This window comes from Malus domestica, chromosome 02 (genome assembly GCF_042453785.1).
Source record: "Malus domestica chromosome 02, GDT2T_hap1".
In the NCBI taxonomy this organism is placed as follows: Eukaryota; Viridiplantae; Streptophyta; class Magnoliopsida; order Rosales; family Rosaceae; genus Malus; species Malus domestica.
Genome location: NC_091662.1, coordinates 16,701,131 through 16,726,816, shown reverse-complemented (window position 1 = coordinate 16,726,816; position 25,686 = coordinate 16,701,131). Strand labels below are relative to the sequence as shown.

At 37.5% G+C, this 25,686-nt stretch overlaps 3 protein-coding genes and 1 long non-coding RNA gene across 6 annotated transcripts; 1 reads left to right on the top strand and 3 right to left on the bottom strand.

The window, feature by feature from the left end:
- Nucleotides 1-8,321: 8,321 nt before the first annotated feature.
- MYBR19 (telomere repeat-binding factor 2) lies at nt 8,322-12,938 on the top strand. Of its 3 annotated transcripts, none has more exons than XM_029107810.2 (8): nt 8,322-8,545; nt 8,688-8,743; nt 9,279-9,461; nt 9,685-9,914; nt 10,569-10,653; nt 10,956-11,039; nt 11,775-12,108; nt 12,425-12,938. In XM_029107810.2, exons 3-8 carry the CDS (start codon nt 9,312-9,314, stop codon nt 12,463-12,465), a joined length of 924 nt encoding a protein of 307 aa, XP_028963643.1. In that variant the 5' UTR covers nt 8,322-8,545; nt 8,688-8,743; nt 9,279-9,311; the 3' UTR covers nt 12,466-12,938.
- LOC103404129 (pentatricopeptide repeat-containing protein At5g67570, chloroplastic) lies at nt 12,820-18,017 on the bottom strand. The gene is made up of 9 exons (XM_008343000.4): nt 17,271-18,017; nt 16,957-17,148; nt 16,227-16,308; nt 15,942-16,133; nt 15,732-15,845; nt 15,417-15,510; nt 15,176-15,333; nt 14,047-14,484; nt 12,820-13,736 (listed from the first exon to the last, which is right to left on the bottom strand). The coding sequence occupies exons 1-9, from the start codon at nt 17,849-17,851 to the stop codon at nt 12,990-12,992; spliced, it is 2,598 nt and encodes an 865-aa protein (XP_008341222.2). The 5' UTR covers nt 17,852-18,017; the 3' UTR covers nt 12,820-12,989.
- A 505-nt stretch (nt 18,018-18,522) lies between these two features.
- Nucleotides 18,523-19,689, bottom strand: LOC103404307 (cytochrome b561 and DOMON domain-containing protein At5g47530-like). The gene has a single exon (XM_029098341.2). It carries the CDS (start codon nt 19,687-19,689, stop codon nt 18,523-18,525), a length of 1,167 nt encoding a protein of 388 aa, XP_028954174.2.
- A 1,090-nt stretch (nt 19,690-20,779) lies between these two features.
- On the bottom strand, nt 20,780-21,889 carry LOC139190431 (uncharacterized). The gene is made up of 2 exons (XR_011574672.1): nt 21,814-21,889; nt 20,780-20,988 (listed from the first exon to the last, which is right to left on the bottom strand). It is a non-coding gene; the product is annotated as an uncharacterized lncRNA (long non-coding RNA).
- Nucleotides 21,890-25,686: the final 3,797 nt, after the last annotated feature.

Here is a 25,686-nt window from a genome sequence, read left to right as displayed (position 1 = left end):
TATTATATTAAAAAGTTGACAAAGTTCGAACTTGCGTTATAGTACGAACACAACACTCTTCTTCAATATTATGATAAATGGTCACTTGTTAACTGCCTATAACTTTGTTGAATGGGTAATATCTAAGCCCCAAAATCTAATACGAGCATCTCAAAGAGATTTTTAAGGGTAATTTATTTAATACAAGTTTGTTTACATATGTACACACAACCGAGCACAATAGTGTTTTAGTATTTATATAATCGATTCCACTTAGTAGAAAAATATTTTGTTGTTGTTGTATATATGATGATATTTAAATTACCCTGAACTAATTTGTATATAGCACGATTTTAACTTTGATGCACAATAAAAGGATATAACAAACACTTTAACAAACTGATTTAACTCATATATGCACTTGCACTTTGAAAACCAAAATATTTTACTTCATAGTTTTACACTCCAACATACTATGCAAATTTATACTATTGATATTCATGAAAGGAGTACCGAACTCGAGACCTTAAGTGTAGTAATGAATGCTCTTGAATATTTGTAGATTGAGAAATGAAGTCTCCAACTTAATAACTTGTTTTTGTGATGTAGAATAAACTAAAAGCCGTAAAATCTATAGCACGGCCCATGCATTGCAAACTTGGGGACACGACCCGCGTTTTGAAGAGAATGACATCGCAAAAAAAAAACATTGTCATTTTGTTCCTAATAAGGGTGGGTTCAAAAAACCGAAAACCGAACCGAACGAAAAAACCCAACCGAACCGAATTCTTTTTGTTCGGTTTGGTTTTAGTGATCTAGAAACCGAACCAAATCGAACCGAATTAATTAAATTAAATTTTTTATTTAATTATTTGTTTTGGGTATTATTTTCTAAACCCAATTTGTAAGTTAAAATGTGCTAAACCCAATGTGTTGCCAAACTTTAAGTTCAAAATATTAAAAAAAGGCCTATAAAAACTCTAAACTCTAACCTATTATTTCTCCCCCATATAAGGTTCCGGAACCAAACCTCCTCCTAAAGTACCTACATCCATCTTCATAGCACTGTCTACTTCTGCCCCAGCTTTCTTTTCCAAATCTACTCTCATATAACATGTAATAAAATCCATAAACATTTATTTCGGGTAGATTACTTGCGTAATTTGTGATGGAAAATAATCCAACACACACTAAATAAATCCACCCACGCATTACTTTTACTAATCAAGTTGTCAACATGTAGTTACAAGCAAACAACCATGATCTTTGAACAACATCATACAATTTAACTTTTCTAAATCATTTGTACGATTTTTGTGTTGTGAGGTTGTTAGTTTGGACTTTGGTAGACTTGATTGATGATTTTAGTTCAACTTTAAATGTTTATTTTCATTGTCTTTGATTCTAGTTAGAATGATTATGTTATGATTGTGTTGGAGATGTTAAAATTTAAAATTTCAATGTTTTTCATTTTTTGAAAAGAAAAAAAAAACCGAACCCGAACCGAAACCGAACTGGAAAAAACCGAACCGAAAAAAAAACGAACCGAAAAAAAATGAACCGAGCCGAAATTTTGATTTGGTTCAGTTTTGGCAAAAAACCTAACCGATTTGAACCGAACCCACCCCTAGTTCCTAATATATGAATATTTTTTTGCCAAACTCCATTTGCTAGCCCAAAATGGAATTTTAGGATTGCTATTTCTTTAATTTGTTTTCTTATTTGTACTCCTAGAAAAAATGAGGGCTAAAAGACATTGTGTTGTAAAATTGACGGTGTGTGCAATGAAATAAATAAATAAGACACAAAATTTACAAGGTTTCTCTACAGTCTGTGACTGGAGTACGTTCTCAGGGCAGTAGTGATGCTTTCCATTTATAATCTGAAATAATAAGATTACAAAGATAACTCTCTCTCTATTCTCTTCTCTCTTTCTTTTCTCTCTTCCTCTTCATTCCTTCCTCTCTTTGCCGTATCTCTCTCTTCATTTTGTGTTCCATAAGTCTTACATTTATAGGAAAACAAGAGCACCAAAAGCATGCAGCCGATAGCTCCTAGTGGAAGAACATGTTCTTAGTGGCCAGCCTAAATTTCCACTTCCTTTGTTGAGTGGACAACTAGCTCTTATTGGCTAACCATCTTTACAACACCCCCCCTTGGATAGCCATAAGTCTTCAATTGACTCGTTAAAACCTTGATCTGTTTTTGGATGCTCCCTCTGATGAGTAGTAAGACATATGTTGTACTTGTTGACTTTCCACAAGCTATTTCTTGAACTGGGTTGGATGGCTTTCTGTTAGACCTGCATCAAAGGTCTGAATTTACTCCTTTTATCTGGAGCGGAATTTGATTCAAGGGTAGTGGACACTTGATCTTGAATCGGACTTGTGATTTCTTCAAGGACCTTCGAGACTTGCTCTTGAATGAAATTGGACCATGAAAAGCTTCACGTGGCAAGTGATCTTCGGCTTTGTCGGGGATGAATCAGCACATGTTTGTTGCACTTGTCTCCATATGTTTCAATGTATCATTTTCACTTGCCTTACTTGTTCCCCTTGCATAAGTTGTATTTTCCCTGGTTTTCCCCCATGCATATGTGATCTTCTCTTGTAGTATTTGTCCCCTGATGCAGGAGTGGAATGCAACCCTTGCATTTGGATGGTTCATCACTTCATGGTGACTGGAGACCCAGCTCCATCAACAGTTGAAAATGGCTACTCGAGAACAATGCTAGGTAAGCAATCAAGTTTCCAGGTAGTCGGTTCCTTACCGGAAGTTTGAGTGGAGGTTCCGACATATTGCTTTCTTTATCCTTGTATTTGCAAGTAAGGACAATGACAAAGGAAAGGACAGGGAGATTGCATGATATAAGATACTCTTACCCTCGTCCTTGATGATATGAGGTACTCTTGCTCTGGTATGACTTGTTTTGAAGAGGTATTCTCGAAGAGAAAGAAAACTGAGTATGTTGAGAGGTTTGGTTGCAAATGCATTTTTGGAGATGAGGAAGAGTTTAGATACTTTTGCAGGTCTGCTTTGTTATGGAAGATAGAGGTCGACATATATAGGAATTTCTCAATAGCATCCAAGCTTGTCGGCAACAGTGTTGTAGTTGGAATAGTGAAATTCACGCATTTTCAACTTTGTCAGAGATCTTTTGACAAAGTTGCACGTGATATCCAAAAGCTGAGATTGCGTGTAAGAAATGTTGACGAACTTTATCCTGAAGATCTGGCTTTTGAAATTCGGAGAGCGATGTCTCTTCGATTTTTGAACAAGTGACCCTGTTGCCTCTTCTTATATAGATATATCAATTTTGTTCAGATACACTCAGAAAATTGTTGCCTGCAGAAATTTACTCTTCTTGCACTTTTGAGATTTTATCTAACCTCATTTTTCCTTCACCATTTCTGAAAAATGGCTTACCCATTTAACATATGCTTAGCTTTGAGTCTTAGGACTAATACAGGCGAGCCATATCAGGATAATATATGGCGCCCGTCTTTCTTATTTTCAAATGGTCCTCTTACGGTTAGGGACTCTGTGATAAAGAATAACCTAACCGCTACAATAGTAGCTAGGAATCTTCTCACTCCCAAGGATAACAGAATCCTTTCAAACCGGTCTGATGAGTCGGCCGTTCAAGACTCCTTGGCTCTCAGTGTTCAATTTGTGGGCTCCGTTTCTAATATAGGCCAACGCTTACTTGCTCGAACTCACCAAGTTGAATCATTGATGGCTGAGGTGGCAAGTCTTAAACAAGATATTAGAGGGCTCAAGCATGAGAATATAGTGTTACACATGCTTGCAAATAATTAATCGACGAGCATGAAAAGAAAGCTTGACCAGCTACTGGAATCCGAAAGTTGGACTCAAAATGACAATCAGGAGTTCAAGTCTTTATTCCAAAGACACCCATTGTCTCAACCGTCTGAAGTTTCACCAAGTACTGAGGCTTCAAATAATCAACCTCTGGTGCCTCTCCCTTCCGGGGTATTTCCGAGTACTAAGGCTTCACATGAGCAACCTTTGTGAAAGATGTTTGTTCATTTTAACTCATGTGTATGTACATGTCTGTAATATCTCGGAGATATCAATACATAAGCTTTATTTCATTCAATGTATTGTGTCAAATATAATAAAGCATATACTTCACTAAGATGTGGTACTTCTGGACCAAATATCAATTCATCTTCTCTCTCACGAGGATGAATGATTTTTCTTAGTGTCTAAATATTAATAGCCAATTGAGTTTTCAACTCATGATCTTCAATCCATATGGTTCTTTTAATATCATAAACATCATGGATAAGGTTCGTGTTGGCATCTTGTTCGATCTGCAGTTCGAGACAATATTTCTCTCAACACTTTATAATCTTTCTAGACTCTTCGGGAGTTTCAATTTAATATCATCAACTCTTAAGGAGTTCTAATTTAATGTTATTGACTCTTGCAAAAGATTTTAGTATGTTGCAACAATATCATAATGATAGTACTCACTAAGGCAATTTATACTATGCATTGGTATTGAGTACATAATTCATGCTTTACCCTTCCAGAGCTTACTTCAAGCAATTTGAATCCTTCAGGGATTTTTTACACTTCATGACACATTTTCCTTTGGAATTTATACAGAGCAACTTGCTCCCATGTATAATTGATGGATTTACTTATAGAGATATGATGTGGGCGACTCACAACTCTTCATATATAATTCTACATTCATATGAACTCGTTTACAAGAGTATAATTTCAGGTTTCAATAACTTATGTCATATCATGTGAGTGTATTTCACTGTATTACAAATGCCCATATGTAACCTTCTAGGTTCAACATCTTTTGGCTATTTGTATTGTATTCAAGTATATAGGTCTATTTTTCCACGTTCTTACAAAATTGTAATGGAATTACATTTCTCTGTCTTTGGCCAATAATTTTTCCTTTCATGAAAAAAAAGAACGGGACTCAATATCAACACAGCTCATTTGATGAATTTAGTAGTTACTTGTAAAACCAAAATTATCATTGGTTATCATCAATCTGTGATCCCATATTCTCATGTGCATGCGCATGCATAAAAACTTTTCATTTCTTTGGATATCTATTGCCTCTTTAAAGGCATTATACTATCTCTTATAGGATAGTCATAATTTAGAGAATGTGGATCATAACTTCCTCTGGAGCGTTATAGAGTTTGGATCTTAATCTCCACTTTTGGGAGTTGAGTCATTTGGAACCTATACGTCTATCATGCTTAATGCATGAGACACCAAAATTCTCATGTCCGCAGATTGTCCTTTCTAGGACGTGTATCCATGCGACGACTGTCATGCTTCCGACAAGCAACAATTATGCTTCAGGAATGCAATAATTCAGTAGTGTCATATTCTTCTTCTTTCGAAAGACTGAATATTTTGAGTTTGAGGGTTTGCTACGCTTCAGGTGTGCAACAGATAATCATTTGCTGCCTCATTATATTGTCCAACATGGACATTAATTCAGCAAGTATATGTGATGTTATCACTTTCATTGCATCATTAAATCATTCTCACTTTGTTTTTATATTGATTGCTTCATGAATCAAAATAAGACAAATTCTCTTCGTTCTTCTGGAATGATATTTTCTCCCCCTAATGCGGGAAAATTGTCTTATCAAAATGACAGTCTGCAAATCATTCGGTAAACATATCCCCAGTAAAAGAGTTCTAAATATTGAATGATAGATGGTGAATCAAATCCAACATAAATTCCCAGTTTGTATCGATGCCTTATTTTAGTATGTTGCGGTGTACTATAGGCACATAGATAACACAACAAAAAATTAGTAAATGTGTAATGTTTGGCTGGTGCCTAAACACAAGTTGTACTGAGAAATATTGATGGTTGGCAACTGGTCTTAACCAAACTTAATAATGAATTATGTAAAATGGTATGTCCACATGTAGAAAACTTGCAATTTCGTTTTCATGAGTAGAGCGCGGGTAATCAATTTCATCTGCTTAATAAATAATTATGCTAAACCATTTTTGGGTATGGACATAAGGAACATGGTGTTCAACATCAATGCCCAGTGATATGCAATAATCATAAGACTTTGAGATGTAAACTCTTCAGCAAATATGCATTATATCATCATTTACATAAATCAATGAACTTCTGGTCCTTATTTAATAGCCTATGAATTGGGATTCTCATGGCCTTTATTACAATTAAGTTGTGACACTTCGACTCTTCAAACTTAAGGTACTCATCAAGGAACTTCATGTCCAATCTTGAGGATCTAGGGACTTCATGCCCGATCTTTAGGTTCTGATATGTTCAAGGAACTTTGGGTCTAGTATGTACTCATCGTAACAAAAGAAGTACAATAAATAAATTAAAGTAATATGCGGTAATTCCAGCTATGGTAAATAAATTACCTTTAAGTAAATAAAGCTTGTGACAAGGGCTTTGATTCAGCACCATTCACATAAATATCTTCTACCCATTGTAAATAAACAAAACTTGTGATAGGGCATTAAACCAACACCATGCACATGAATATGCCAAAACAGAAAAATGCAATGATTAAGTCCTCATGTTTTGCTTTTTTTTTTCTTGGTCTGCCACTTCTTTTGTTTGATTCCTTTTATTTTTATTTTCATTTCACAGTTCTGAAGTCATTTTGGTTACTCATGAAATAATAGTAACAATAAGTTTCAATTGGTGTTCCTCCTCCAGTGAGTTTCAAAAGAGTCGAAACGGTTCCATAAGTTTTGGAATCAAGAGTATCTGCAACTTATGAGGAGATCAAACCGTTAGATTTAGCTCAAATTTTATTATGATATGGATAAGAGGATACTGAACAACTTTTGTGAAGAAACAATATTGATTTGAGCTACCGAAATGAAGTTTTGGTACTCATAAGGTGCCTGTCTAATTTTTTGCAGAAATTGGAAATTGGTTTGGTTTTTCTGTCATCTGGGATGATCGCACTGTTGGAATTTTCTGAAAATTTGATAGTTGTAAGTACTGGGCGGACGAACAACTTTGAAGAAGAAAATATTTCAATCCGAGTTCTGCAAGTTGAAGTTCCGAGGTTGTTTACATGGCTGTCAGATTCTTTATGAATTTTGAGTCTGTACTCTTTTGCTTCTGCAAAGGATGATATACAGTCATACAACAATATATATATATATTTGCTTCAAGAAAATCAGTAGTACAAAGATTTTAAGATGAAATGAAAAGATTTTCTTATCCGTGAGATTCCATGCGACATAGGTGAACATGATTTGTGGCTTTGTACTTTCCACTGATACAAGAGCTTCTCGTGTTGATAACGTGTTATAAAATTGACGGTGTGTGAGTGGGATAAATAAACAAGACACAAAATTTACGAGATTCCTCTACAGTCAATGTAACTGGAGTACGTCCTTGGGGCAGTAGTGATGCTTTCCATTTATAATCTGAAATAATAAGATTACAAAGATAACTCTCTTTCTCTATTCTCTCTTCTCTTTCTTTTCTCTCTTCCTCTTCATTCCTTCCTCTCTTTGCCATATCTCTCTCTTCATTCTATGTTCCTCTCTTTCTTCTCTCTTCCTCCTCATTCCTTCCTCTCTTTGCCATATCTCTCTCTTCATTCTATGTTCCATAAGTCTTACATTTATAGGAAAACAAGAGCACCAAAAGCATGTAGCTGATAGCTCCTAGTGGAAGAACATGTTCTTAGTGGCCAGCCTAAATTTCCACTTCCTTTGTTGAGTGGACATCTAGCTCTTATTGGCCAGCCATCTTTACAACACATTGTATAATCTTTCATATTAAAAAATAAATAAATTTTAAGGTTCTCAATTCTTGGTGAGTTCGTGATTGCTAGTGAATTCTAACTTAGGTTAATTCATCATCAATTTGTGGAGTCCTTCGATACAGTGTCGTTTGTATCTATCCCACTATTTTTTCTCCACTTTTTTTTTTATTTCTCATTTTTCACATTTGTTTTTGTATCTCAATTACAAAAAGTAAAAACTAAAAATCATATAATAGCCAATTAGACCTTAATTTTTGAATGAACACAAAAGGTTTTGCTCAAATAAAACGTTTCAAAAGAACGCGCTCTTGGTTAACTTCCTTATTGAAAAAACACAAAAAAGGAAAAATACCCAAAAAATAAAAGAGAGAATAAAAGAAAAGGAACACAAAAAAACTATAGGGGTGAAAGTGTATAGTGCTTTTGAAATGAGGGGTGTAATATAATTTAGAGAAACCGAAGACCCCTATTAGCATTTAGCATTAACCATTTGGCGGGTCCCATCCCTCAGGCCCGGCTGTCCATATCTCAAAAGGGAAGGCCGAGCGACACAAAAACAAAACCGATGGAAGAATTTCAATTACAACAATTTTTCTCCTTCTAATTTTCGGACAAAATTCAAGCACACTTGAACACCAATAGTCCATCAAATAAAATTCATGTAAATATTTATATGAATTTAGTAAAATTCTCAGATTCTTCAAATTTCGGATTTTCCAGCCAATCTCTCAGCTGCCCACATTTTCCGTCAGCTCCTCGGTGATTTCTGCGATCCGGTAATCCTCTGCTTCCCTTCTCTCTTTTTTCTTCTCAGTTTTTACCGGCGACTTGCCGGAATTTCATTTTTTTTTTTTTAAATCTCACTCGTATTTTATTGTAATTATGAGAATTAGATTCTGAGGTTTTTTGTGTGTGCAGGAGTTGCCGACATGCATTGCCATTTGATGCAATTGATGTGAATTTTCTTAGTTGAGGTGAGCGAGATGGAATTCAAGTTGTTGTAAAAGTTCAGAAATTTAGTGGATTTAGACAGAATTTAAAGTAAAAAATGATAAATTGTTAAGCTTGTAACCTTTTATTAAATTGATATACCCAGTTGGAATTTTTGTACAGTTAATTGTAATTTGAGGCTAGAACATTGTGTCAAGTCTCTCGTTAGCTCTAAGTATTCCATTTCTTTTCTTAAATCTTCTTAGGTCTTCCTCTACTTCTTTTGCCTTGAGCCTCGGATCGCATTTTCCAATATCGTTTTTTAATCAAAGAAGAAAAAAATGACTTGAAAACGGAATATATAATTTAGTGGATGAGTTCAATTCAACAGGGGTTTTAAGTTCACTGTAGGGTTTTTTTTTTTAACCTCCTTGTATATTCATTTATATTGGGTTGGGGGAATTATGGTAAAATTATAATTGTTGGTCTTTTAAGTTACTATATTGTAGTTGAAGCTTTTTACTATTCAAAATTTGATAATCTATGAAGTTCTGAAAAGTGCAGAAATTGAGTTGGCAGATTTCGTTCTGGAAGGGTTCTGGATTTCGGTTGATGGGTGCTCCTAAGCAGAAGTGGACCTCCGAAGAAGAAGAAGCCCTTAAAGCTGGAGTACTTAAACATGGGGCAGGAAAATGGCGCACAATACTGACAGATCCAGAATTCAATACTATCTTACATCTGCGTTCAAATGTTGATCTCAAGGTATCCATTTTCGAGACTTTAGCCTTAGTCGGTATTGTTAAACTAATATAGAAAAAGGTGGATTATAAAATCTTCTTCGGATTTAAGGGTTTATTATTTGAGCTGGATAGGTTCTTCTTTTCATATCCTAAAACAGTGCTGTACAGATTCATGCTTGATTTGGTTGTAAATGTTAGATTTTGTGTTTTTGTTTAATAATGCTTGTAGTTGTTTCCTTGGATAGGACAAGTGGAGAAACATAAATGTGACTGCAATATGGGGTTCTAGACAGAAGGCTAAGCTTGCACTTAAAAGGAACTTACCAACTCCTAAACATGAGAATAACAATAACCCTTTGGCTGTGAGCACTATAATCCAAAGTCATAAAGAGGTGGTTGACGCTAAGCCTCTTGCCATTTCTGGTGGAAAGTCGCAGACTACTGAATCAAAAGATTCAAAACATCCAATTTCCAGGTTAGATCTCCACTGATTTTATGGATATTGAATGTACATTCATTTTGTGATGAGAATTGGATCTGAAAAATCTTGATCTAACGGGATAATGGTCAAATAACTGGTCAGCATTAAGGATCAACGGTACCTGTTATTTTGACCCTCAATTCATTATCTTATTTCTATAAAATTTCGTACTCATGAATATTGTCACCGTAAAGCGAATGGCATGAAAATGTTAATGTTGTACAAATGAATTTTATCACTTGCATCTATAATCTTTTGTCTTTAGGAGTTCTGTGATAGGTATGAACAGTCCTGTGAAATATATTTTACCTTTTTTTCTCAATCCCTTTTCGTTTCATGCTTACTCTATGCTCTCACTTTGTATTTCCTGAACAATAGAATAGGAATTCTGTATGTAAGCATAGCTGTAAAGGTCACATTAAGTGAAGACTGTTGATATGGTTGGCATATGAGTACGGTTACGTTTACTAATTTGCGAGGCAGTTTTCTGATATCCTTCTACATTTACAAAAATATTTTTTGAGACAACTCCACATCATTCTTCCTTTAAAATGGCGAAAAAAAACATTGTACTTTATGACATGCTATCGTATTTTTCTTGACATGGTTATTGACTAGCTCTATGGAAACTCCTCTGGTTGGTTTTAGGTTGGATCACCTTATATTAGAAGCTATTACAAATTTGAAGGAGCCAGGGGGTTCTGACAGAGCTGCAATTGTTATGTACATAGAGGTATATTTATTGTGAGTCTTTCATTCATAGTTTTGGAAACCCGTCTCATAAAAAACTTTCAGAAATATTTTGTGTTTAAATAACAAACATTTAACAAGTCAAACTAAAGTACATAATTCTGTCATCTTTGGATGCAAATGAGTAGACAATGAATGGATTGAAAATAGGGGAGAGTGCATGCTTTCTTCATATTTTATGTTTTATGTATCATTTCGCTGTCAATCTCAAATTTCCTCGATAACTCATTTACTAATACTTGATCTTTTGGAGGAATTTTGACATTATCACTTTTCATTTTGTAGGAGCAATATTGGGCACCACCAAACCTAAAAAAGCTACTGTCATCAAAATTAAAGCATATGACAACCAACAGAAAGCTGGTTAAGGTAATTAACCTCTCAAGTTTTGGTATCTTAGAGCACATTTACTGTAGTATGTTTGGACTGAGACTGCATTTATCTGATTGATGTAAGAAACCTTGGCCTGTAAGCCTGAAAAATGTATTGATGCCAATATATACTAGAATTTTATGTCTAAGGTCATACTGAAGCTCTATGTAGCATGCGATGCATGAGAACAAACATAAATACTCAAAAAATGGTCTCGTATTGAAAAAAAATCTCTTTGTTTGGAAAGGAAGAATCCAGTTTCAGGCTTCTCATGGAGTCTTTGGTGACGACGATTTAGACTCAAGGACGAGTCTTTTTCAACCAGGGAACAAGGCTCTCCATGAGTACTTGGGTCCTTTACCCAATTAGGCTAGGGTTCTAGTCATCTTGGGTTGGCTATTTTTTTATTTCTCATGTTTCCCTTTTATGTTTTATTGTTTTATCTAGTCCCAATAGGGTTAGGATTTATTAAGCAATCTTAGTTCCGGATTAATTAGGTCAGCTTTAGTAGGATTAAGATTTCGTAGTAAACAAGGATACGGAATGTTAGGCGATGTAGGATGGGATTGAGCAGTGGGTTTAAGTTGATAAGACTCACAATTGTGGATGTGTATGAATTAGGACTTACTTCCCACCAAAAACGAAGTTTATAATAGGAATAGACATTCTTAATGAAAAAAAAAAATTATGCGGTCATATATAAGGAATTTGTTTTTTTGGTCTGTGTTGTAGGTAAAGCATAGATACAGAATTCCAGCAACTTCTGAAAAAAGAAGAAGCTCTTCAGCATTGCTTCCCGATGGAAAGCAGAAGGATTCATCAAGAACAGATAAGAGTGACGTCAACATCCTTACTAAATCCCAAGTAGATGCAGATTTAACCAAGATGAGAAGCATGACTGCACAAGAGGCTGCTGCTGCTGCTGCACAGGCGGTAGCAGAGGCAGAGGCTGCCATCGCAGCAGCTGAAGAAGCGGCAAGGGAGGCGGAGGCGGCAGAAGCTGAAGCAGAAGCAGCACAAGTTTTTGCCAAAGCAGCAATGAAAGCGTTGAAGTGTAGAAAACTTGGTAAAGTTCTCTTAAGCAATTTCACATCATAAGTTGACCTTTAACATAAAATGTGTGTAGACTTTTGAATTTTTGAATTTTGTGAGCTTGGCCAATATTTGGATAAATGCCGCTCGAATTCTTGTCAAGTTACTGAAAGATCACAGTTTTATCCACTAGCGCGTTGTATAGTGATATGCAAATACTAGTTTTTTTCATGCTAAAATAAACTTGCAAGATTCATGATTTCTCGCTCCAAGGTTATATATTATCATGCAAAGATTCATGTATAAAAAATTATTTTGGTAAAACTAATCTAGTACTCCTATTTTTGCAGACCTTCACATGAAACTCTCACATGGGTTAACTCATTCTTGAGCAAGAACCATGCGTGGGATGCCGATACGCTGGTGCAGTCTTCATGTATCTAGTGTAAATAGGTTGGGATTGTATATTTGGAACGTGGGAGCTTTGTCTGTGAACCTTCTTTCTTCCCTTGTCGCAGGTATCATGTAAGAAGCTTAAAGGTTTTCTGATTCAGAGAGTTAAACAATGAGTAAACACAAGCGAAGGAAAGAGCGGGTTTTTCATGCCAAGGTAGATAAATTATGTGCATTTGCAGTTGTCGCTGTTGTGTAAGTGCATAGGAGAATTACTATTCTTAGAAAATGAGAGATTTTCACTGGACATTTGCTCTCTCACGAACGCATGCACACACCCACCTTAGGAAAGTTTCCCGAAGAATGAAACATAAAATTTGATATATGCATCTGTAAATACATTGAGTTTGAGAGTCGTAGGCCAAAATACTTTTCTTATATACACATTGACAGAAATATGCTAAATTGAAATCTGAGATGTTCATCTTTCTGAAGGGATCTGGTTCAAATGAAATTCTAAACTTACTTGTGTCCTTGTTGAAAGGGGAAGAGTATCCCTTCCCTTTTCCTTCTTTCCTTCCAAGCTTCCAGTATTTCATTTGCCGCGGGCAAATCCGAGTCGTGAGAATCAACTCCATTTACCAGTGTTTCAATTTCCTCATCGACGTCTGAGTGTTCTCCATCTTCATCTGAAACATAATCCAATGACCTAACCGTGTCGATATCTCTTCTGGTGCGAGTCTTACCAACAGAAAACTCATCTGAAGGAACATCAGTACTCTCACCAACAAGATGATCCCTCCCCGGCTTGGGGATACCATCAACCGAATCCAAAGAATGATTCGGAATAACCAGTTCGTTACCATCAAATCCCTCGTTGCTATCGACCGAGGATGATGTATCTGTGGCTCCACTGCCCAAATAGCCGGAACTTGGTAAGCCTCTTGATCTGTAAGACCGACAAAGAGAAAGCAGTGATCTTTTCAAGTTTATGACCGTGGCTTCCGATGTTACATCACAATTGTTTAGAGCATCCAGCAGTTCCTCTAAACCATCCTGTCTGATCGCGTCTCCATTTTTCTCGAAAAGGTCCGTCCACTGCCTTTCGCTGATTTGAAACGGGGCGTGAGCCATGGCGCTGACCAGGGTTACGGCTCTCCTATAATCACGCCGGACTGTAGCTTGAAATACCATTTCAGTGAAGAAGAACGGATGGGGGATTTCTCCAGCTTCCAAAATTGCGTCAAATGCGTGCTCGAGTAGATGGCACTGCATCAAACAGATTACGAAGTATAAGTTCCCGACTCATCCAGTGGTTACAGAAAATAAGACCGCAAAACCACACAAGTGATAGGGATACTGAAAAAGAAGAAACAAATCAAAAACCCGAATTTAAAAGTCGAGAGCTTTCGAGAAGAATCAAAAGGAGATCTACATGTTTCCTAATACCTCAATAAATTCTTGGATTTCATTCCAAACAAGGTGCATTTAGTGGAAAGATGAACACTATCACTGGACACTGTAAAAAAATTCAATGTAAGAAGACGAAGAAATAAAGGCCGTTAGCTATGTACTTTACCTTCCCAGCTCTGGATGCTTCCACAAGTAGCGATGCATGTTTACTTTGATCGATTTGATATCCAGACAAAGCCATTTCCTTGTACACATGTTCAAAGTATTCCCATTGCAGAGCACTGGCAGATGCCTTCAGCATTGAGATATATGTGTACTCATCGGGGGCAAGGGAAGTACCACCTCCGTCTAGTAACGGATCAGAATCAGGTTTAACCGTTTTGATTTCTTCAAACAACTCTTTAGCTTTGAAAAACATATCGCTACGTCCAAAGACTTTCAGCATTGCATTTATGGTCCCTATGTTAGGGGAACACTGGGTTTTCATGTGTTCAAATATAGATATGCAGTCATCAATGTGTCTTCCCTCCATGGAAGATGTTATCATGCCTGTGAAGGTGACCTCCAAAGGTTTAGTATTTGTTACCTTTTTCATCTTCTCAACCTGCAGTAGGTATTAAAGAAAACTTAAGAGTCAAGTGCTACTTTTTCATGCCATAGCTAGCTGAATATTGTTTCAGCTCACCCCACATACATGAAACTCGTTAATAAGGTAGACGTTGCTTATTATGTAGAAAGAAAAATGTCTAATCAAGTGCCAAACATATCTCTGCAAACTCACAATGATCGTTGTTATATAAATGCACCCTTAAGAAATTGTTTTAGGAACAACTCCACCTAAAAATATTCAAAGCACCTACACAGGAACACATAGTAGTAAACATAACCAAGCAAAATTTATAGAAATGAACATCATCTATTCCACGACAACTACACTATAAATTAATTGTCCATGCTTCAATTCTTGATGATCTGGAATGCGTAGATAGTTGAATGCAAACGTGTATGACTTGTGCCACTAGAAACTTCCTATATTTGCAATAAACCAATCATAACAGTACGAGGACCCCAGCGTAAAAACTTATTCCTTCATCCACCTCATTCAAGGAAAGAAAAAAAAAACCTAACTTGATAAAAAGAAAATGAATGACAAAAAACATGGCAGGAACTGCAGCAAGGATAACAATCCTGCCGAAGACTCTTCATCCACATATCACGCACAGTTTGATTACACCACATGTAAACAATTAAAGCCAGTCACAATAGACCTAAATTCCACAGAGAAAGAAACTTACTTCTGTCAGAGCATCCTGCCACCTGCCGCTGTTGCAAAGGCAGCAAGCTAACTCATAATATACACTGCCTGTTCCAACCACTCCTCTTTGTTCCATATCCCTAACTGCTTCCACTGCTTCATCAATTTTCCCTTCACACCAAAAAGCTCTGACAATAACTGGGAAATGATACATCATATGTAAGAGCATAAATAATGATACAGCATCCAACTCATACCACATGAGATACAAACAGAATTACCTTTGTAGTTGAGAGCTTTTGGAGCTTCGCCACTTTTTTTCATTTTCCTAAAGAGTTCGTGGACAAGGTCATATTTCCCAGATTGCAGCATTACCTTAAAACAACAAGCACCTCCTGGTAGAGTAAGACGTACATTGCTAGCAATATAATTGATATATACAAATATCTGATGGGAATACAAATAATTCAAATCAAGACTTAAGTTTTTATTCTCGACCCCTGAATCATTGTATTTCTCTATTCCTTTAGATCATAACAAAAAAGACCTTTGCTTGAAGGATTACGCATTAATACATGACATTATCCAATTATTACCTCCATAGCAAGTCCATACGTTGCTCCATTAGGTTTCAGGCCACTCTTCCTCAACTGGTTAAAGACCCAAGATACACCCTTCCACTGATGGGTTTGAGCACAAGCATTCAGTAACTGGCAACCAATTTGGAAGAGAGAGAGAATCGCATCAACACAGAGATTAATCTATGACAAGGAATGACAGTGCAAAACATAAAATTGCTCTCTTACAGCATTATACACGATGACATCGGGTTCAACAACGGGGTCCCAGTTCGTGTGAGACAAACTCTTATTTCCTTTGAAAGGTTTCTGCCTCATGCATTCAATAATCTTCAGCAATTCCTTCAGAAGACCGGTTTGACCAAGTGTAACCGCAATGCTATGGTAGGCAGCAACATCAGGATATATGTTGAAATCTCCCTGAATGACTTGCATGTAAGAATTTATTCAATAAAACTCTATAAAGTATGACAGAGGATTCAAAAAAATAGTTGCATAAGAGCAAGGCATCACAAGCATCTGATTGAAAATGCGAAGAGCTTCATGGGGCCTTCGTGCCTTCCCAAGAACTGCCAAAAGTTTTGTATATACGAACCTACAACATGCATCAATTTGTCAACAACACAAAAGAGGGTACTTTAACGGATCTGTGTAGATTTATAACTGAGCCAATAGCAGCATATCAAGTCAGTGAAGTCACACACCAATATGCACACTTCATACAAAAATTAGCAAAGGCTGTAAAAGAAAAGATTTTGGAAGATTCAATAGAGTAGTTCACAAGCCAAAAGTTGTTGCCTATAACAAAAGCACTACAGTATTTCATCTCATTGTTTTCAGTACATGACTACAGAATCATCAAAGTTCTACCAAACAATTAACAACCCACTTGAGGTACTTTAATCCTTCCCAAAATCAAGGTTGAGTTTGTTCTGAATCTAAAACATTATTTGTTTGCGTGAACAGGTTGATGTTCCTAAATATGGCTCCGGCACAAGAAAAATCCTTGCTTTTGCATCAAATCTATCCCAGAAAGAAAGCCAACAAAAACCTTTGACATATTGGATGACATCCTTGGCACGTATGACAATCGAGCTTCTTTCCATTATTCAATTTTTGAATTTTAAGACCCTTTAGTAGTTCAATTCAGGCCAGATTTTCCAAACTCACAAGTGGATATAGATAAATTGTGCTTGAAGAAACATATATGAAAGTAACCAAGGTTTTCACCAAATAAAGTTACCTGCTTTTGTAATGTTTATTCCCCTTATCGTTGTATGCCCAATCCAAAACAGACAATGCCTGTTTCCAACATCCCTTAGCACCAAGTCCTCCAAGAATTTTAAGCGTCTGACCTTCAGTGAACTGCAACCCTGACTGTTTCATCATCTTCGAAAGCTTCCAGTCCCTCGCCGAAAACTCGGTAGAACTAAGCCTGCCCACAAAACCACCTCAAGAAAAAATAAACAAAATTCCCAAAATTGACAAAACCCCAGATAGTACAGCATTCTAAAACCACTACCAATACATTCCAAAACCAAAACCCCCAATACATACCTATCAACAAGGAACTGAATCACCTCGCCCTCGCCACGTCTCCGCCGCTTAGAAGGGTCCCAGACCCTGTCTTCACCATTGAACCACTCTTCTTTCATCTCAATATCATCATCCAACACCCATTTCAACTCCTCGAGCTTCCGGGCCTCGAACATTTCCCTCAACGCATTCACCTCCTCCTTCTTCAGCTTCTCTCCGCCGTACTCCGCACTAGTACTGGCGAGCTCTCGGAACCCAATTCTCTCAATCCCCTCCCAAGGCCTCCCAACCATGAATTCCTCGCCGCCACTCTTCGCTTTGACCGCTTTGGTGAAGTCCCTGAACTCGCGCTTGAGAGTTCGGAAATGGGTTTCTTCGGCCAAGGCCTGTTTTTGGGTCTGCGAGAACGGCGGAGATGAATCCGCCTCCGCGAGGCGGTTGAGCTTGCGGTTGTGTTTTTGGATTTCTTTTTTGCGGACGGTGTGGAGGATCTTGGGAGTTGGGTGGACGCCTTTCTTGGTGAGGCTGCGTTTGATTTTATCAGTGTCGGGTTCGAATTGGGTGTGAGGGACTTGCCGGAGGGAAGCTTGCAGAGCTTCCATGGCTCAAGGTGTGAAGTGAAGAAATCCGGGGGTTTTAGGCGCTAAAAACCCAAAGGGGCTAAGGTTTTTGTGAAAGATAAAAATGGACGCGCAGTTCGGATAGGACTCTCAGATTTGACCGTTTAAATGGAAGTAAGCATTGTAGTCCAATCCGTAAACTGTAGCCATTTGTAAGGCTTTGCTCACGCCCTGCCAACTTAATTTAGATATTATCGGTTTTTTAATTAAAAAAATCCTCAAACTGGAGCAATTTTACCAAACTACAGTGAACTGTAGTTTTGGTTCTAAATAAGCACGTGCAACATATATGAACTCCTTTTAAGAAGTAAATTGGAAAACTCCTAGAGATTGGTCTAGTGGAAAGCAGGCATGAAATAGATGCATTCTTTTTGGCTATCAAGCAGAGAACAAGCATGCTTATTGTTTGACCTGCGAACCAAAAAATTATTGCCGTTCAATAAGATACTAGAAAACTTCTACGTTTTTGACATTTTTATTTTCTAATGTTTTTTGGATTTTTAATAACGACCCAGACAAAAAATGTCAATTGCTGATGGAATGTAACAAATATACTGATATAAAAGTGCATACGTGTTACAGAAACCAACTATTTAATGTAAGTATTCAGTTACAAAAAAATCAACCAAAGAAATAAAAATAAAAGTACATAGTTACACTATTGTTTGAGTACTCTCGACTATTTCTTGCCCTGCAGCTCGATTGCTTCTAAACCTCGAAAGGAAAGAGCCTAGTTTTCGTAGCTCTAGGATTGCAGCGATGCATCCCAAAGTACCGATGATGGCAATGTAAGCAAATTTCCACTTGTTGGCCGGCTCCAATATGTCAAATCCTTTGAAAATATTGACGATGCTTAGGACGATTGTTCCATACCCCACAACCCAATGAAACCAGTTCCAATATTTCCTATTCTCGTCTGTCTTCTTCGGCCTCAAACAAAGAGCTACCGCTACTTGAATCGTGGCAAGGGCAAACAGAGTGATGCCGATGCATCTATGCCCTTTGTACTGAATCCCCGGAGATTTAGAGCCAAGAAAAATTCCAGTTCCCCACCCTGCAATCCCTCCAAGAAAAGCCAGCATTTGGCATCCTCTGTGAGCATGAAACCATGCCGGATCAGCCCCTTCGACTGTCTTGAGATACCGTGCAACGATTATGCCGATGGGCATAAGTATGCCCCAACTGATGGTATTGATAATTCCATGCGCATATTTTAAGGCGGACGTTGAAGTACTTCCCTTGCTTGTTTCAATTTTCCCGGAAAGAAAATCCAAGGTTCCAAAGGATTGCACGTTGGGTCCTGAAAGCGAGTGCATTCCGGGGGTGTTACCAAACATGGGTCCTTGCTGCCAGACGTGGTGCACAACGCTGACATTGTTCGGAAGGCCTATGGTTGCAAAGATGATGAATTCGTTGTTCTCAAAAACCGCAGAGACGTCGTACAAAGGGAAGCTTACATTCCCTTGTTCCAAATGTGTCCCGTAACTTTTAATTGGTGAAGAGTAAACAGTAATAGTTCCGTCGGTTCTTTTGTAAGCGACAATGGCTTGTGAACCGACCATGCCAGTGGACGTAGGGTTTATGGCCCATGCAACCCATCTCGAGTCACTCACCACAGATTGTGTGAATGCAATGTCAACCGTGGCTGTCGACGGGTAGTAATTCCAGTGGATCGTCGAGTTCAAAACGGGCAGAGTACTGCATGCGGCGAAGGTTTTCTTGTTGGAGAAGGTACGGCTCATGCATGGCGGTTGTGCGGCGGCTGAAGAGAAGACGGTAAACAGTAAGCAAATAACAAAGATAAACCTGGAAAGTGCCATAATTGTGTGTCTGTCGGGTTACAATTTAGAAGAAAGCAAGAGTTGATCGTTTGTTGTGGTTCATTGGCTTCTGCCTATGCCTATATATACACATTGCTAATGGAATGATTTCATAATCCTACATGGAGTAGGACTGCGCCGGTTGCTTGGGAGCCAAGCCTTCTATTTTCTAACTAGGAAAAGGAAACCCAATGTCAGGTGGTTTTCCTATTCAAATTTCACTTTTAATTAATATTCATGTTCATATATATATATATATATATATATAGATTGCTAATGACATGATTTCATAATCCGACATGGAGTAGAACTGCTGGTAATTTCCTTTTGTAGAAATTAGGTTCATATTCATGTTTTTTCTACTTCATTGATTAAAATCTTATTCCTTTTCAATTTTTAATCAAAGTCCTTAGGTTTTAATAAATGTCATTAATTATTTCAATAATAAAATATTTACATGTCAAGATAATTTTTTCAATTAAATTGTATTTCTAAATATATTCATTTAGTGTTAGAAACGTTACATTTGGTGTACTTATATTTATTGCTAAATTTTGTATCATATATTTTTATTTTTAGTTTATACCCATTTTTAATTTGCAATATATATTTTTTTAAATTGTACCAACTTTCTTTTCAGTTTTAATTTGTACACATATATTAATTTCTTTTTGTGCCCATATTTTTTAAACTTTTATTTTGTACTCATAATTTTTTAACCTTTTATTTGTATTCATAATATGTTTATAACATGGCCATTTTTCTTTAAAAATGTACCACTTTATTATATGCAAAATGTACCAATTTTTTTGTTTGTTTTGTACGTATCATTCTTTTTATGTAAAATCTATTTATTTAGTTTTATCCAAAATGTACCCATTTTTTAAATTTAATGTACCCTTTGTTTATTTATTTTTTTATGTAAAATGTAACCCATGGTTTTGTATATAAAATGTACCCATCTAATTTTTATAAAACGTGCCGCATTTTGTGACACACCCCGATCCTAGAATCAAGGCGTGCTGGCCGTCACGTGGGCGTGACGTAACCAAAAGTGCAAGGCGGAAGCAATAGATAAGAGAAATACGAATAAACAAAAACCAAATACTAGCAATAATAACCAAGTAACGTGCTAGAGTAAGTTTAAGTGTGAAACACACAAATTCAGAGCACAAGTACTAGGTGCAGTCAAGTAGGACCATAACTAAATTACAACACCCGCAGGTGAGTCCTACATTTATGTAGTCTGTCAGTACGCCGTGGGAATCCTCGTGGGCCACCAACGCTGCTAACTAGAACCTGGAAGGGCGCAAAACAAAATTGAGTGGGTCAGTAAAACCAAAGTTTTTCAAAAACATTTCATTTAAAACATTTCTAACCCCTCGCTGTAAAACCTGTATACTTTCCCAGAAAATAACATAATATGCATATAATCTTCGTATATCTCAAATCACAATTCTTTATCAAAACCCAGAAAATATGTCATGCCATAAATGTCAATAACAAATTAAGAATGCATCAATATAACAGGTGACATAATGAATCAACCGGAGACCCTGCAGTTGGTCCTCTACGGTTAATTCCATAGCTCAATATCCAAACCAACCGGAGTCACCACGGTGAGCTGTACGGCACTACTCTACACATAAGTCAGAACCCCCTGAAGTAGTCTGTACGACAAGAATGGTGTAATAATACGCTCTAGTGCTTCTCTCATCAATCATCTGTGCCCATAATCTAAGGTCACCTACCAGTCGGAACCACCTCTAGTGATCTGTACGACTAGCATGTCAGAACCCTCTCATGGTCTGTACGACATGTACCTACTTGGATCCAAGGTGAGCGTGCGGTGCAGGTGAATAATATAAGCACTAACACCAGGGGTGCAGGTTATGAGCTCTCAACGCAATTCACATCATCAATAAACCATATGAATAACATAAAACTCACCTGATACTCACCTGTGCGTCCACAACACCATTTCACATATATATGCATCAATTACTAATTCATATAATTCACAATATGCATGCATGGCATTTTAAAAACATACCTTCATTTAAATTAAATTTCTGGGAAAAATCAATAGTATATAGGTAAATACATAAAATACTGCCCACTCACTGGTAAGTCGAAGGGTCGTAACCCCCGTGACGTCCCTGAATGCGCTCGTCCTCGGGATAGGTATCACCTATATGTGAAACAACTATAAAAACGTTAATTAAAGCACATAACCGACAATTCATAATAACTTCTCATACGGTGCTCAATTTGGGTATATGAATATACCACAGTGACCTACTCGACATCACGGACGTCGACATATTTTTAGAAAAATTTTTCGAGGCTGCACGCGCGTCATCTTCTTCCTCCAGTCGCCGGACTGGTTTTTCCGGTTGCCGGAAATTGGAGATTTTTTAATCTCATTGTTCTCTATCATTTCTCAACCATTTCCATGAAATTTTCACCAAAATGTCCTAAATCACGACGGGAAGAAGGCTATACCTCTTTGGAGTCTCAAAACCTTCGAAAATCACGTCGGGAAACTTCACCAAAACCGGCCACCTTCGAACTAGGGTGTCCCGACGTCCAAAACTTCCAAACGAACATCCCCGAGCTCGTGGGAACTTCCTAGAGCTCACTATGAGCTTGGATTGTCCTAAAAACCAACCATTACAAAGTTCATGAATAGTACTCAATTCGGACCTTGAGTTTTCAACGTGAAAACGAAGGGTTTCTTACCTGAAAATGGAACCTTTGAGTTTGTAGGGCACTCACGAACACAATGGTGCTAATCTCCACTTCGATCCATGAAGTTTCAAGGGTTTTTGGGTCGGTCCGTACAGTTTCGAGAGGGAGAGAGTGAGAGTGACAAAGAAGGAGGAGAGAGAGAGAGGGCACGAGGTGAGGGTATCCCGTGTGTGTGTGTGTGGTCCATCCCAAAACAAGTCCAACTTCTTTCCCTAACCACACAAAACACATACAACCTTTAATCAAAATTCAAACTTTCCAAAACTTAGGGAAAATGCATTGTTCAATAATATGTCACACACCTACCTTAGCACTCGTCAAGGATAATTTCGTCATTTCACAACCTCGATAAAAAGAATCATGGGACGGGCTGTGACAATCCTCCCCCCTTATAGAATTTCATCCTCGAAATTCATGCAACCAAACAAGCCATTAATATTCATAAAACAACCTCGAATACATCTCTCTCATTCGATCTTCTGTCTCCCAAGTAGCTTCTTCTACTGAGTGGTTCCGCCACAATACTTTTACCAAGCTCACAGTCTTATTCCTTAGAACCTTGTCTTTCCAATCCAAGATAGTCACTTGTTCCTCATCATACGTCAAATCCGGATTAATCACCAAAGGTTGAGGAGGAATCACATGTGAATGATCTGAAACATAATGTTGAAGCATCGAGACATGAAACACATTATGTACTTTAGATAACTCCGGAGGCAACTCCAATCTGTAAGTGACTTCACCAATCCTCTCAGTGATCTCATAAGGTCCTATGTACCTAGGACTTAGCTTGCTTTTCTTTTCAAACCGCACTACACCTCTCCAAGGTGACAATTTCAAGAATACCAAATTACCCACATCATATATTCGATCAATAGCATGTCTATCTGCTAAACTCTTTTGTCGATCCTAGGCCGCTTTCAGGTTAGACTTAATCACCTGAACATTTTGAGTAGTCTCATCCACAATCTCTGGGCCTTCTAACACTCTTTCGCCAACCTCTGACCAATACAATGGCGTACGACAAGCTCTACCATAAAGTGCCTCAAATGGTGACATACCAATGCTCGAATGAAAACTATTATTGTAGGCAAATTCCATCAAGTCTAAGCGATCATGCCAAGAATCACCAAACTGTAACACTAAAGATCTCAGCATATCCTCTAATGTTTGAATAGTCCTCTCTGATTGCCCATCGGTTTGAGGATGATAAGCAGTGCTGTAAAGCAGTTTCGTACCAAGAACTTCCTGAAAAGCTACCTAAAACTTAGAAGTAAATCTTGGATCTCGATCAGAGATAATATTCACTGGAACTCCATGATACTTCACAATCTTCGTAATGAACAACTTAGCCAATTTATTCAGGGGATACTTTTCCCTCATGGGAATGAAGTGTGCTGACTTGGTAAGCCGATCTACAATCACCCAAACACCATCAAATCCATTTCGTGTACGAGGAAGCTTATACACAAAATCCATAGTTATATCTTCCCATTTCCACTGAGGAACGGGAAGTGGTTGCATCCGCCCAAAAGGCTTCTTTCTTTCTACTTTGACTTGCTAGCAAACAATACACCTACTTACATATTCTACAATTTCCCTTTTCATACCTGGCCAATAATAAAATGGTCGAATGGTATGGTACATCTTAGTTCCTTCTGGATGCATCACATAAGCCGAACAATGTGCTTCATCCAAAATTTCTTTCTTTAGTTCCTCATTATTCGGCACATACATTCTGTTCTCCTGCATAAGCATGCCATCTGATTCTCGAATTCTGAGGTCTTTCTTTTTCCCTTCACTTCTCAATCGAATCATTTCTTGAATTTCTTCATCTACCATATGAGCTTCAAGTACACGATCAACCAAAACTGGCCTGACTTGGAAACTAGCAAGAAAAGCTTCTCTTTGTTCTTCTAACTCCAACTTTACTCCAGTAGCTCTCAAATCTGCAAGAAGAGGAACACGACCAGCATACAAAGCATTGAGTCGACCTTGAGGTTTCCTACTCAGCGTATCAGCTACCACATTTGCACGACCCAGATGATACTCAATAGTGCAGTCATAATCACTTAGTAACTCCATCCACCTTCGCTAACGAAGATTAAGATCATGCTGAGTGAAAAGATACTGGAGACTCTTATGATTTGTGAAGATCTTACACTTCTCACCATAGAGATAATGCATCCAAATTTTCAAAGCAAAGACAATGGCTGCCAACTCAAGATCATGAGTAGGATAATTCCTTTCATGAATCTTCAACTGTCGAGAAGAATAGGCAATCACTCTATTATGTTGCATCAAAACACATCCCAAACCATTCAAAGAAGCATCATTGTAAATCTCAAAGTTACCGATATCATCAGGAAGTACCAATACTGGAGCATGAGTGAGGCAATATTTCAGCTGCTGGAAACTTTGCTCACAATTCTCATCCCACTCGAACTTAACATCTTTCCTGGTTAATTTCGTTAGTGGCAAAGCAATCATAGAAAAATCTTGAACAAACCGTCGATAATAACCTGTTAGACCAAGAAAACTCCATACCTCAGTGACGGTTCGTGGCTGTTCCCAATTTTCCACTGCTGCAATCTTTTGAGGATCTACTTGAATTCCTTGTGCCAATACTACATGCCCAAAAAATGCCACTTCATTCAACCAAAACTAACATTTACTGAACTTGGCATACAACCGATGCTCCCTCAATTTCTTCAATACCAAGTTAAGATGTCGAATATGATCTGCTTTTGACTTAGAGTATACTAGAATATCATCGATAAAGACAATGACAAACCTGTCAAGATATTGCTGGAATACCTCATTCATTAGCCTCATGAAAGCTGCAGGTGCATTCGTCAATCCAATTGGCATCACCAAAAATTCATAATGTCCATAACGGGTCCTGAAAGCCGTCTTAGGTACATCATCATCTTTAATCTTCAACTGATAATAGCCAGATCTCAAATCAATCTTAGAGAACACACACGCACCTTTAAGCTGATAAAACAAATCATCGATACGAGGCAATGGATAACGGTTTTTAATCGTTACCCGATTCAATTGCCTGCAATCGATACATAATCTCAAAGTTCCATCTTTCTTCCTTACAAATAAAACTGGAGCTCTGATAGGAGCATATTTATGCGACTTAGTTAACATGTTTTCTTGCATTTACTTAGTTAGTTATTGCTTATAAGAGTGTTTTAAGCTATTTTCGTGTGTTTGTAGGTCCTAATAACAAAGTTG

Bases quoted from the DNA above. Each gene is read 5' to 3' on its own strand.
- MYBR19 (XM_029107810.2), top strand. From the start codon at position 9,312: ATGGGTGCTCCTAAGCAGAAGTGGACCTCCGAAGAAGAAGAAGCCCTT. The intron at 10,654-10,955 runs GTATATTTATTG...TTCATTTTGTAG, and splicing joins CAATTGTTATGTACATAGAG to GAGCAATATTGGGCACCACC. The intron at 12,109-12,424 runs GTAAAGTTCTCT...CTATTTTTGCAG, and splicing joins GTTGAAGTGTAGAAAACTTG to ACCTTCACATGAAACTCTCA.
- LOC103404129 (XM_008343000.4), bottom strand. From the start codon at position 17,851: ATGGAAGCTCTGCAAGCTTCCCTCCGGCAAGTCCCTCACACCCAATTC. The intron at 16,134-16,226 runs GTGATGCCTTGC...CAAGTCATTCAG, and splicing joins GCATTTTCAATCAGATGCTT to GGAGATTTCAACATATATCC. The intron at 13,737-14,046 runs GTAAAGTACATA...TGTTTGATGCAG, and splicing joins AAGCATCCAGAGCTGGGAAG to TGCCATCTACTCGAGCACGC.
- LOC103404307 (XM_029098341.2), bottom strand. From the start codon at position 19,689: ATGGCACTTTCCAGGTTTATCTTTGTTATTTGCTTACTGTTTACCGTC.